We start from the raw sequence: 14369 nt of genomic DNA, 5'->3' as shown, positions 1-14369 counted from the left end.
GGAATAATTTTCACCATAACAATTTGATGGAGCTATACTGCCTTGCTTGTGCTTTACTTTTTACAAGACCAAAACTCCAAGTTTTGTAAATGGTACAGAGGCTTAAATTCCCTGATCCTCTTAGCTCTTGGCTCAGAGACATGGGAGCTCTAGCAGAGGTCTCTGACTGTGCTGTATTGTTTCCCTCTTGTCACATTTAATGCTACTCAGTAACTACAACACCCAGTGAGAGTATATAGACACTATAGAGAAAGTGGGAAAGAACTCCTGGAGGAGGATATTCAGATGTGTATACTGAGGCAGATTGAGGAAGAATCTGGGAATAGTGTATGTGGTGATTGTGGTTTTTAATGTTTCTTTTCTATTTGGTGTTGGAGAACCAGGGAGCCAGGCAATAGGAAAAGTAGAGAATTGTGCCTCAGTTAGCAGCTAATCTGCCAGATTCTGGAAACTGAGCTAGAAGCAAGGCAGTTGCTCATTCCCTTGTTTGCTAAGTCGATTTGAAAACAGAGTTCCACTTAGGCCCAGGTGGACATGGTGAGGGAGTTCAAAGAAAATCCATACATTATTGACAAATATTAGGTCTGTACAGATCTTTCTTTATTAAGTGTGAATGAACAGGGCAAAAAAAAAAAAAAAAAAAAAAAAAAAAAAGCAACACAGGGCTTATGAAAAAAAAAAAATAGCTCAGGAGAAAAATGTGGAATTATCCTGTAGAATCAGAAGGTGATTATACCCCTGAAACTTCTTTTACTATAGAAGGACCACAAGAAATTTTCCAAGTTTATGTCTTGCATCCTCAACTAAGTTACAAAGCTGTAACAGCTATGAAATAGAAGAATGCATGGTGAAATAAAAAGACACACCCCAATGAAGTAGAAGTAGAGTAAGGAAACAGTATATTCTGTTCATACCATAAATATACCATTTAATCTTAAATTCTAATTACAGAAGTACAGATTAAAGTTTTTGTTTTTTTTTAAAATCTATTAATTAGTAGAATTAAAATCATTGGTAAGAAAATTTTAAGCAATTGAGAAAATGAAAATAAAGACAATTTTGCTCTTAGAGTAAAGGAAGGAGACTTAAGGAAGTATGTAACAAGTGGCAAGTACATTTTATTGCATCTGTCTCCTGTGTTAATGATTTCTGCATATTATCACTAATTCTTATGATGGGAATTCAGAACTGCTGGTTAAAATTCAAAACCAGGGGGCGCCTGGGTGGCTCAATGGGTTAAAGCCTCTGCCTTCGGCTCAGGTCATGATTCCAGGGTCCTGGGATAGAGCCCTGCATCTGGCTCTCTGCTTAGCGGGGAGCCTGCTTCCCCCTCTCTCTCTGCCTGCTTCTCTGCCTACTTGTGATCTCTGTCTGTCAAATAAATAAATAAAATATTTAAAAATAAAAAGTAAAATAAATAAAATAAAATTCAAAACCAGGTCTATCTGACTTCATAGTCTATGGACTTTTTCCATTAAACCATGCTTCTCATCAATTATGATGGTTTAATTTCCCATCAGTTATGAAAATGGTTTAAATTCTCCTATTAAAAGACAAAACTCAGATTAAGTTAGAAAACAGTATCTAAATATATGCTACTTACAAAAGATATGTCTTAACCAAACTAACACAGAACGTTAAAAGCATGAAGAGGCAGTAAGGATTTAGGAGGCAAACAAGTAAAAAGAAAGCAAAGTTGTTGATTTTAATTTCTGCACAACTATAATTCAAAGCAAAAACTTTAAATAGGGGGCGCCTGGGTGGCTCAGTGGGTTGAGCCGCTGCCTTCAGCTCGGGTCATGATGTCAGGGTCCTGGGATCGAGTCCCGCATCGGGCTCTCTGCTCAGCGGGGAGCCTGCTTCCCTCTCTCTCTCTCTGCCTGACTCTCTGTCTACTTGTGATTTCTCTCTGTTAAATGAATAAATAAAATCTTTAAAAAAAAAACTTTAAATAGAATATGGTGCTATGACAAAGTAATATTCCATTTACTCAGTCTTAAAAATGATGAGTTCATGCCATTTATGAAAACATGGATGGACCTTGAGGGTACTATGCTAAGAGAAATAAGTCAGAGAAAGAAAAATACCTGTATGATTTCACTTAAACACTGGAATCTAAAAAACAACAACCAACCAACCAAACAAACAAAACCAGAAACAGACCCATCAATACAGAGAACAAACTTGTGGTTGCCAGAGATTGAGGTGGGGGTGAGCAAAATGGGTGAAAGGCAGTGGAACATACCGGCTTCCAGTTATGGAATGAGTAAGTCACAGAGCTGACAAGTCCAGCATATGGAATATAGTCAGTGGTACGGTAATAGCATTGAATGGTGACAGATGGTAGCTACACTTGTGGTGAGTATAGATAATGTAGAGCGTTGTTGAATCATTATGTTGTCCACCTAAAACTAATGAAACATCGTGTGTCAACCATACTTCAATTAAAAAAAAAAAAAGCAATAGACAGATGATAAACAGCAACCAAACTGAACTGTTCCTATTCTCTTGATAAATCCTTTGTTTGCCTTTTTTTCCAAGAAAGCATGAAATGAAAAGTATATAGTAGGTCCCTGTACTGTTTGTTGAAATAAACTCTTATATTTATGTAACCCAGAATGAGGAGGAAATTATTATTTCAGTCTCTAAAAACACTGACTAAACCAAGTCTTATATTTTTAGTGCTATATGAGACCTTCAGCCATGAAGGCTTTACAAAACAGTACACACTAAGTACAAACATAGTTTTATATGGTGTGACTTATAGAAATATTTGCAGTGTTATAAGTTATTTTATGAGGTTACTCTTCTAATAAACTTAGGAACCTCTCCGTCTTAGAGACAAATAAGTGTCTTAGGACAGAGGTGCCCTTGCAGGGTACTCTTGTTCCTCCTGAGTGCCCTTGGAGCAGTCAAATGTAGGGTACAAAAAACACAAAGCACTATTAATGTTTGTTATTGTTTGAAAGCATTGGTGAGTTAAAATATGTTATGACTTTAATTAATTTATGTCATTTTGATGGTTAGCTTTCCAATTTATAGTCATGTTTTTTAAACTTTTCTAAATGTTCTCAGATACTGTAGTTTAACTTTATGTAATAAAAACTTACTGCTTATAGGTTTAATATAGTCTTTCTTTTCCCCAGGATGAATGTGGCCAGTTTCCCTATGATGCAAATACTCAGATACACTGGGTATCATTCCTAGATGGACGCCAGAGAGTGTTGCTTTTCACTGATGATGTTGCCTTGGTTTCCAAAGCACTGCAGGCAGAAGAAATGGAGCAGGCCGATCATGAAATAACCTTTTCTCTCCACAGTCTTGGGCTTTCCCTGGTTAACAATGAAAACAAGCAGGAAGTTTCATATGTTGGGATAACCAGGTATGAAAGAAAGAAGATGGGGCATCAGAAATCTTTAAAAAACATTGAGTTCATAATATCAAGTTTACTGAGAGTAAACAGCTGTTCTGAATTTTTATTTTTTGAATAGTTTTTTTTCAGCATAACTTATGAATAGTTTTTTTTTTCGCTGCTAATTGAAAAGCCCCTAAGATAGAAAGATGACTAAGATAATGCCTCTGTACTTACTGTACTCATCATCATTTGGTGGAGAAAAAAGAGGTTTGCTTCTTTGTTTTTGGTATATATTGTTTTGATGAAATATGATAACAGAAATGCTACAAAGAAGTATATAAACGTGCAATGGAAGTACAGAGATAGAAACAATTAAAATGTTTTGTGCAGTAGAGACTGAAGAAACTGGCCTGGATTAGAGAAAGCCGACAAGAGTGGGTCAGATAAATTTGAGGAAATATTCATGGAGGAGGCAGTATTTGACATGGGTCTATAGTCTTTAATGGGTGGTTATTTAGAATGTTTTAATAGTGATGGAATCAGTTATTTGCTCTGATTCTGCTTGTATCTGTATAAGAAAAGTATTTGAATTTATTTATTTTGACTTTTTAAATCTCACTAACTTTGGTAAAAGACTCCTTTTCTTGGAGACTGATGGTTAGAATGGTTACCATGTTCCCATGTATAACCATCATAGCGTCAATATCAATAATCATGTTTAGTGAAGTAAAACATTAAGTCAATAAAAAGATCATATATGTAACATACTTTATGTAACACCTGATGGATTAAGAATTATATAAAGGGTATACATCCTGGGGTGCCTGGGTGTCTCAGTGGGTTAAAGCTTCTGCCTTTAGCTCAGGTCATGATTCCAGGGTCCTGGGATCGAGCCCTGCATCGGGCTCTCTGCTCAGCGGGAGCCTGCTTCCCCCGCCCCCCTCCGCCTACTTGTGATCTCTGTCAAATAAATAAATAAAATCTTAAAAAAAAAGGGTATATAATATACCCTAATATAATATATAATAAAAAAATAAAGGGTATATAATATAATGTTGATATAATATTAATATATTTGTGTATATATGAGAAATATATTCTTTCGGCTATATACTTGAGAATTTTACAGTATTTTTAACCTAAATATGAAAATAATTTTTAAGTCCTATAAATTCAATTTCTTCACTCTGTTCCTTGATATAACTTATTTTTACTTTAATATTACATATGTTATTACATTTTGTCAGACTGGTCCTTACTCATAAAGACTTTTAAAAATTCATCTGAAAGAACTTGGTTATCTTTTTTCTTTTTCTTTTTTTTGGTTATCTTTTTTCTGATGCAGTGAGCATTTAATACACATTCAGTGAGGATGTGTACTGAGGGAAAATAAATCAGTTATGTAATTTTTAAAGATAAACTTACTTTTTAGGCAGTTTTAGGTTTCCAGAAAAATTGGCTGTAACATACTTAAGTTCCCATATGCCCTGCATTTTTCCCCTATTATTAACATCTTGAAATAGTGTGGTACATTTTTTACTGTTGATGTTCTAAGGTTGATGCCTTATTATTATCTAAAGTCCAGTGTTGATGTTGTTTGTTATGTCTGCTCTTAGTGTTATAAATTCTATAGGTTTGACAATTGGATAATACATCTGTCATTACAGTGTTCTATAGTATAGTTTCAGTATCATAAAAAGTCACCTGTGTGTCACCTTTTCATCCCTTTCTCCCTCCCTCTGAACCTCTGGAAACCACTGATCTTTTTATCATCCCTAGATTTTGCCTTTCCCAGAATGTCATATCATTGGAATCATATGTATGTAGCTTTTTCAGATAAGCATCTTTCACTTAGCAATATTTTTTTGTTTCCTCATGTTCTTTTTGTGCTTGATAACTCATTTTAAAAAATCGCTTAATACTATCCCATGTCTGGATATGCCAGTTTATTCACCTATTGAAAGACATCTTGGTTGCTTCTAAGTTTTGGCATTTATGACTAAAGCTGCTATAAACATTCATAGGCAGGTTTTTGTGTAGACATAAGTTTTTATCTCATTTGGGTATATATCAAGGAGCATGATTGCTGGATTTTATGGTAGGATTATGTTAAGTTTTGTAAGGAATTGCCAAGTTGTTTTTCAAAGTGGCTGCACCATTTTGCATTTCCACCAGAAATGCGTGAGTGAGCACGCATTGCCCCACATCCTTGTCAGCATTTGGTGTTGTCCATGTTTCAAATTTTGGCCGTTCTAACAGGGATGTAGTGATATGTCATTATTGTTTTAATTTGCAATTCCCTAATTACATGTGCTATTGAGTATCTTTTCAAATGCTTATTTGCTATCAGTATATCTTCTCTGGTGAGATTCAGGTCTTTTGCCCATTTTTTAATTTTTCATTTTCTTATTAAATTTCAAGAGTTCTTCATATCATTGAAGTAAGTCTTTTATCAGATATGTGTTTTGCAAATATTTTCTCCCAGTCTTTGGTTGTCTTTTCATTCTTTTAACAGTGTCTTTCACACAGAAGAGGTTTTTAATTTTAATGAGACTGGGGTGGGGTGCGGGGGCAGATTTCCTTTCCTGAGTTGTGCTGTAGGAGTTGTAGTGTAGAAGTCAAAAAAATGCAGTTACGTGCATTTTCTCCTGTGTTATCTGCTGGATTTTATACTTTTGTGTTTGATATTTAGATCTATAATTATACATTTTGAGTTAGTCTTTGTAAAATCTGTAAGTTCTAAGTCTAGATTAATTTTTTTTTTTTGCATGTTCAGTTCTGTCACCATTTGTTGAAAAGATTGTACTTTTTCCATTGAATTGCCTTTGCTCCTTTTCAAAATCAGTTGCCTATATTTGTTTGGGTCTATTTCTGGACCCTTCATTTGCTTGGTGTGATTGTCAGTTCTTTCACCCATACCACATTGTCTTGATTTTTACAGTTTTGTAGTAATCTTGAAGTCATGTAGTGTCAATCCTCCCACTTTTTTCTTCTTTAATATTATGTTTTTTGAGTCTTTTGCCTTTCCATATAAACTTTAGAATTAGTTTATCAGTTAGCTGGGGTATTGGTTGGGATTGCTTCGAAGCTATAGATCAACTTGGAAAGAACTGACATTTGACATTCAGTCTTCATATGGGTGTACAAAGATCCTTATATTTAGATCTTTGATCTCTTTGATCAGACTTCTCTAGTTTTCCTCATACTGATTCTGTACAAATTTGTTAGATTTTGTTTATACCTAAATATAAACATTCCTCTATATTAGCACCATTTCTCTGGTGCTAATATAAATATTATTGTCTTTTTAATTTCAAATTTCAGTTGTTCATTGCTGATATGTAAGAACACAATTGATTTTTGTATATTAACTTTGCATCTTGAAACATTAGTTGCAGGAATTTTTTTTTTATTGATTCTTTAGGATTTTCTGCATAGACAGTCCTGTCATCTGAGAACAAAGACAGCTTTATTTCTTCTTTCCTAATCTGTATATCTTTTATTTTCTTGACTTATTGCATTATCTAGGATTCCCCAGTGTTGAATAGGAGTGGTAAGAGTAGATGTCCTTGCTCTTTGTTCCTGGTCTTAGTAAGAAAGCATCTTGTTTCTCACTCTTTTTTTTTTTTTTAAAGATTTTATTTATTTATCAGAGAGAGAGAGGGGGAGAGAGAGCAAGCACAGGCAGACAGAATGGCAGGCAGAGGCAGAGGGAGAAGCAGGCTCCTTGCCAAGCAAGGAGCCCGATGTGGGACTCGATCCCAGGACGCTGGGATCATGACCTGAGCCGAAGGCAGCTGCTTAACCAACTGAGCCACCCAGGCGTCCCTTGTTTCTCACTCTTAAGTATGATGTTAACTGTAGGTTTTTTGTAGATGTTCTTTTTCAGGTTGAAGTCCCCCCCCCCCACTTTCCTAATTTGTTGAAGCGTTTTTGTCATGAATTGATGTTGGATTTATATTATTCATTCATTCATTCATTCATTCATTCATTCATTTTAGAGAGAGAGGAGGGTCAGAGGGAGAGGGAGAGAGAGGATCTTAAGCTGTCTCCACACCCAGCGCAGAGCCTGACTCAGAGCTCGATCTCACAACCCTGAGAATATGTTCTGAGCCAAAATCAAGAGTTGAATGCTTAACCCACTGAGCCACTCAGGCAGCCCAAGATTTATATAATTTATAGTAGATATTTTATTCATTATCTTAATTGATTAAATACATAATATAGTGAGGACATTGTTAACAGTGTCATTGATTAATACCAACAAACTATGTTAAATTAAAATATTATGGGGTTGTATTTTATCATTATGCAAACAGTCTTCTCTAATCAGGGATCAGCAAAGTATGGCCTATGAGCCCAATCTAGTTGATGACCTGTTTCTTAGAGACCTCGGTCTAAGAATTTCTTACATTTTTAAATGGTTGGAAAAAATTGAAAGAAAATAGTATTTTGTAATGCATGAAGATTATACAAAATTCAGAATTTGTCTCCCATAACTAAGGCTTTATTAGAACATAGCCTTGCTTATTTCTTTATATATCTGTGGCTGCTTTTGCTCTGCTGCTTAGCACACAACAAAGGAAAAATAACTCAAGAGTGTAGATTACCATACATATAACTATCCTGAAACTTTTGTTTTTTATTACTAATGCATACTGATCATGTTAAAAGAAGTAGAGAAAGTGGACCTTGAGTATCACTCTTCCAGGTCACAGTTAGTTATTAAATGAAATGGCAAAGCATTATTTTATTATGTAATGACCCTGTGCTAAAAGAATATTTACAGGGGCACCTGGGTGGCTTAGTGGGTTAAGCTGCTGCCTTTGGCTCAAGTGGTGATCTCAGGGTCCTGGGATTGAGCCCCGCATTGGGCTCTTTGATCAGCGGGGAGCCTGCTTCTCTCTCTCTCTCTCTCTCTCTGCCTACTTGTGATCTTTCTCTGTCAAATAAATAAATAAATTTAAAAAAATAAAATAAAAAAATAAAAGAATATTTACCTGTGCTAAAAGAATATTGAAATTTCCAATCTAAGCACTTGTCACAGTATACCCACCTCACAGGAAGGGAATGGCCAGAAAATTTTGAAAATTTGAGAAAAAATAACATAAAACAGACTTTCTTTACAAAAATAAAAAACAAACAAACAAAAAAGAAACCCAAACCAAAAAAACCCCCAAAACCTGAATGACTCATCTGTTAGCCAGGCAAGGAACATCTTTTACCAATGGTGAGGTAATTGGAATCATCTGAATGTAGCAGCTGAAGAGAGGTGTCCAGAGTTAATAAACTTAGAACCCTTAGCCTTTTTCTGAAAATAGTTGCTTGAAGAACTGAGGACATTCAGAGCGACATCAATAGTCAATTAAAAATAAGGCAAATCATTTTGAGTGGTTTTCCTTGACTCTTAATGGGTCAACAGATGTTACCCATACTGCTCACTTATTGTATTTGAGAAGCCAGTGCTGAGTTTAAAGTGACTAAAGAATTAGCCTCTATGAATACTGATTTGAGCCCTAATAATGAAATGAAATGTTGTCACCCCTGAGAAAGGTTAAAAAAATTTTTTTTGTAAGTACGTATGGTAACAGTTGTTAACTAGGTTTATTGTGATGATCATTTCACAATATATGCAAATATTAAATCATTAGTGTACCTGAAATTATGTTATGTCAATTGTACCAAGTTATATGTCAATTATAAAAAAATTTTAAAAAATTTTGATCTCGGGGTCCTGGGATTAAGCCCAGCATCAGGCTCTCTGCTCCACAGGGAGCCTGCTTCCCCCTCTCTGCCTGCTTGTGATCTTTCTGTCAAATAAATAAATAAAATATTTTAAAAAATAAAATAAAATAAATTTGTACTCCGTTGTTTTTATATTTTGAATCTGGTCAATTAGAAAAATGTGTGCAATTTTTTTCTCTTGTTATTGAAGCACTTACTTAACCTCAATTTTGTCTTAGCCATAAAGTCTAAAATATTTACTATATGGCTTTTTATGAAAAAAGTTTGAGTTCCTTAATAGATTGATGTCAATGTGTGAGAGAAGAACATTTCCCCTGCCCCTTTTCCTTATGTACTTTTATAATACAGGTGTATTTTGCTGCTTAAAAAAATATCTTGTATAATTTTCATAGAAGATTTATAGTTGTAATAATTTGTGGTTGAATGACAATTCCAGCAAGCCTAATATATACTACTAACTTAATTTTCTTTGTGAATTGTTTTAGTTCTGGTGTTGTTTGGGAGATGAAACCAAAGCAGAAATGGAAGCCTTTTAGTCAAAAGCAGATAATGTTGCTGGAACAGTCCTATAAAAAATATCAAGTATCAAAAGACCATGGATGGATTAAGCTAGATAATAATTTTGAGGTATACCAGAATTTTTTTGTTTTTGTTTTTATATATGTATTTCATCGATGCATAATAAGTAAGGAAAATTTAGAGTAAAATTTTGTGTGCAAAATTTTATCCAAGTAAAAATGTGTGTGCAGAAACTAATTTATAGCAAATGAACTCTTATTTGTTAGTAGGATTGATGTGACTGATCATCATTAGTACATTTTAAATCAAAATATGTTATTAAATCATATACTGTGAAACATGATTTAAATGTTTCCCTTTTGTGTTTTTGTAATTTCTTCTGTTTATAACACAGTTTCATGGAACTTGTTTTCAGTAAGATTATGCAGAAATTAATATTGTTTATTGGAACTTTTGTTCTGTTTTGAATGATACCAATATATATTGGTAAATAGAATCTGTGCAAAATTACTTATTTTAGTAATGCAAAATCTGTAGAAAATCCATTCAATTAAGTTCATTAGATGTGAATGATTGTTGGACTTGGGTAGATGTCACAAATATAGGTGTACTCTGCAGGCCCTTACAGTATTGCAGTTGAAGGTCACTTTTGCCCTAAGACCCCAGAAGCTTGACTGCCATTTCTCATTTGCTTTGGTTCAGTTACACACTTCTGGTTATTCTGTCATGTTTAATGGTTGAGTTTGGATTGATTACCAGATATGCTTCCCATCCCAACCCTCATCCCTATAAAGGTTGGCCATGCTCAAACGAAAACAAACTGACATAAATAAGCTATTAACTATTCATTGTTTAACTTTGTTAGAACAAAATTTACGACTTACATAGAATTACTCATTATTATCGAGATTTTAAAAAAAATATAAAACATGGTTTATTTTCTTTAACTGCAGTTTATATAATTGGAAATTTCCTCAGTTGTTTTCTTGTTTTCTTCATCATTTTGGTGGAAAACTGATGATTCTGCTTCAAAGATCTCAAATGTAGATCACCTTAAGGCAGATCGTTTGGTGGGACATAGAGACTAAAATGTTTTCTCCTTTCAATTTGTGAGTAAATGGGTATTTAAAAGGGGCTATCCTTCTAATACCAAATCATCATAAACATATGTGCTTTTTCCCCAGGTCAATTTTGATAAAGTTCCCATGGAAATGCGCCTCCCTGTTCATTGCCCAATAAAGCGAGATTTTTTATCAGGGATTCAGATTGAGTTTAAGCAGTCTCCTCACCAGAGAAGTTTAAGAGCCAGATTGTACTGGCTTCAGGTAACATTGTCATTTTCAGTTTAATAAGTATCCCTTTGGGAAACCTGGGGGTAAAAATTTTTCTGCAAGACTCTAGCATACATTGTAAACAGTTTTTTTCTTTTTGTTTGTATATTTATTCCCTTTTCCCATGTATCCTGTGGATTCTCTACACTTATTGTCCCAAAGATTTTGACTTTTGAGACTATTTAATTTGACCAGATGGCCTGCAAGAGTGTTTTCCTGCACTGAAGTTGTTATTTTTTTTTATGACTTTAATTTTTTATTTTTTTATAAACATATATTTTTATCCCCAGGGGTACAGGTCTGTGAATCACCAGGTTTACACACTTCACAGCACTCACCAAAGCACATACCCTCCCCAATGTCCATAATCCCACCCCCTTCTCCCAACCCCCCTCCCCACAGCAACCCTCAGTTTGTTTTGTGAGATTAAGAGTCACTTATGGTTTGTCTCCCTCCCAATTCCATCTTGTTTCATTGATTCTTCTCCTACCCACTTAAGCCCCCATGTTGCATCACCACTTCCTCATATCAGGGAGATCATATGATAGTTGTCTTTCTCCACTTGACTTATTTCGCTAAGCATGATACGCTCTAGTTCCATCCATGTTGTCGCAAATGGCAAGATTTCATTTCTTTTGATGGCTGCGTAGTATTCCATTGTGTATATATACCAGATCTTCTTGATCCATTCATCTGTTGATGGACATCTAGGTTCTTTCCATAGTTTGGCTATTGTGGACATTGCTGCTATAAACATTCGGGTGCATGTGCCCCTTTGGATCACTATGTTTGTATCTTTAGGGTAAATACCCAGTAGTGCAATTGCTGGGTCATAGGGCAGTTCTATTTTCAACATTTTGAGGAACCTCCATGCTGTTTTCCAGAGTGGCTGCACCAGCTTGCATTCCCACCAACAGTGTAGGAGGGTTCCCCTTTCTCCACATCCTCGCCAGCATCTGTCATTTCCTGACTTGTTGATTTTAGCCATTCTGACTGGTGTGAGGTGATATCTCACTGTGGTTTTGACTTGTATTTCCCTGATGCCGAGTGATATGGAGTACTTTTTCATGTGTCTGTTGGCCATCTGGATGTCTTCTTTGCAGAAATGTCTGTTCATGTCCTCTGCCCATTTCTTGATCGGATTATTTGTTCTTTGGGTGTTAAGTTTGCTAAGTTCTTTATAGATTCTGGACACTAGTCCTTTATCTGATATGTCTGAAGTTGTTATTTTTAAATAATTCCTTTGAATTTGTCATGGGATCCCAAAATAAGATTTTCTCCTGTCATTCTACACAGGAGTGGACATTGGAGAACATTTTTGTCTGCTTGCTTTCTTGCTCCCTTTTTGCTTCCCTTCCTCTCTTCCTTTTAACTACTAAATACTACTTAGGACATTTTTATTCTTTTTCTTCTTTCTAATTTCATATCCTTTTTCCACTTACATTTTACTTAAATTATAAACTGTCAAAATCTCACATAATCCATAAGCACAAATATTTTGATTAATAGTGTATATGCTGCACAGTGTTAATGCACTTATGAGGAAATTAAGTATTTCCTTACGTAAAAGGTTGCCCTTGCTGGCATATGTATGAATTTTAGTTTTAAAGTGAAAATTCTAGTAGCACCACATATAGAATGCAAATATTTAATTCTGATGAAATTAGTAGCCTCTTCTATAATGTTATCTCTAAAACTAAAAGTTATTACATTATTTCAGATCTTGCTGAATTCTTTTCTTTTCTTTCTTTCTTTCTTTTATTTTTTTTAAGGTTGATAGTCAGTTACCAGGTACAATGTTTCCTGTTGTATTTCATCCTGTGGCTCCTCCAAAATCTATTGCTTTGGATTCAGGTAAAAAAAGAAAAAAAAATTGAGACATTCTATTTTAAAAATTAAGTAGACATTATTTTGATCTAGTATAAAGCTTGATTTTTTCCTCTGATTTTTTTGTTTTCTTTCTTCCTCTTAGAGCCCAAACCTTTCATTGATGTGAGTGTCATCACAAGATTTAATGAATACAGTAAAGTATTACAGTTCAAGTAAGTAAAGATTCCCCTATTTAACTAAAGGAATTTATTTTTTTTAAATTTTATTTATTTATCAGAGAGAGAGAGGGGGAGAGAGCAAGCACAGGCAGACAGAATGGCAGGCAGAGGCAGAGGGAGAAGCAGGCTCCCCGCCGAGCAAGGAGCCCAATGTGGGACTCGATCCCAGGACGCTGGGATCATGACCTGAGCCGAAGGCAGCCGCTTAACCAACTGAGCCACCCAGGCGTCCCTAACTAAAGGAATTTAAAACGAGAATCTATTTTGAAAATAAATTTCACTCCTGTGAGGCTGACTTCCGTATAAAACTTATTTTCTACTTGAAAATGGTTAAGTCATTTTCTTTGTTGAACTTAATATAATAATAATCCCTCTATATTTTAAGGTGTAAAGTTCCTTAACCACTTTTTCTATTTGTAATTCCAATTAGAATATAAAATAGCCAGTGAAATATAAATGATGTATGTATTTGTGAAATGTGCTCTTGAAACAATTGCTGTAGCCCTTAGAAATGGAATAATACATGCTATATCATCTAATGGTATTTGTCTCTTCTGTAACATGATAAATACGGGATTTGGAACTTTAAATGCTTAGTATCAATACAGCAGTATTTCCACCAGTGAAATCTTAACTCTAGTGGGGGGATAAAAAAAGCTCAGTTAAGGATACCTTGATCTTGTTAACGTAACACTTTTTTTTTTTAAAGACATGAAGGTGTAAAAATCTTGTGACTTCTGGCCAAAATCAGAGTTTAACATTGAAAATTACAAGGTTTAATAGAAACTCTTTTCTGTCTTTTAAAAAATTTTTTCCCTCAGGTATTTTATGGTCCTCATTCAGGAAATGGCCTTGAAAGTTGATCAGGGGTTTCTAGGAGCTATTATTGCACTGTTTACCCCATCAACGGACCCTGAAGCTGAAAGAAAACGGGTAACAATTTTTATTCCTTGGGAAGATTATAAACTAAAAAAAGAAGAGCCATTCCTTGAACTAATTAGAGAAAAAAAATTAAAATACTAATTCTTGATTTTATTTTTTTCAGACAAAGTTAATCCAACAAGATATTGATGCTCTAAATACAGAGTTAATGGAGACTTCAATGACTGATATGTCAGTTCTTAGTTTTTTTGAACATTTCCATATTTCTCCTGTTAAGGTTTGTTATAATTATTATTTTTAAAATTGTGCAGAATTGTAAGATTTTTAAAGGCCCTGTGTATAAAAGTGTGTTTTAATGTGCATCAAAAATTTGGTGGGAATTTTGTTTGATTAATTGAAATAATTAAGACAATTCTCTGTAACATATGTACAACCATAATTCCCACAGAGAAACCGTCAGAGCATGTTCTCTAGTCTTGAATTAATAAC

At 34.5% G+C, this 14369-nt stretch overlaps 1 protein-coding gene across 4 annotated transcripts in view; it reads left to right on the top strand.

The window, feature by feature from the left end:
• Nucleotides 1-14369, top strand: part of VPS13C (vacuolar protein sorting 13 homolog C) — a 188236-nt gene that overhangs the window by 150096 nt on the left and 23771 nt on the right. For all 4 annotated transcript variants that reach the window (XM_032342736.1, XM_032342735.1, XM_032342739.1 and 1 more), the window contains 7 exons: nucleotides 3147-3382; nucleotides 9586-9727; nucleotides 10804-10944; nucleotides 12723-12804; nucleotides 12923-12992; nucleotides 13820-13931; nucleotides 14044-14157. In XM_032342736.1, coding sequence (XP_032198627.1) covers nucleotides 3147-3382; nucleotides 9586-9727; nucleotides 10804-10944; nucleotides 12723-12804; nucleotides 12923-12992; nucleotides 13820-13931; nucleotides 14044-14157 — 897 coding nt within the window. The remainder of the gene's footprint in view (nucleotides 1-3146; nucleotides 3383-9585; nucleotides 9728-10803; nucleotides 10945-12722; nucleotides 12805-12922; nucleotides 12993-13819; nucleotides 13932-14043; nucleotides 14158-14369) is intronic.

Source organism: Mustela erminea, chromosome 5 (assembly GCF_009829155.1).
Source record: "Mustela erminea isolate mMusErm1 chromosome 5, mMusErm1.Pri, whole genome shotgun sequence".
NCBI classification, from domain to species: Eukaryota; Metazoa; Chordata; class Mammalia; order Carnivora; family Mustelidae; genus Mustela; species Mustela erminea.
The sequence above is the reverse complement of the archived record's forward strand: the minus strand, read 5'-3'. Positions and strand labels throughout refer to the sequence as shown.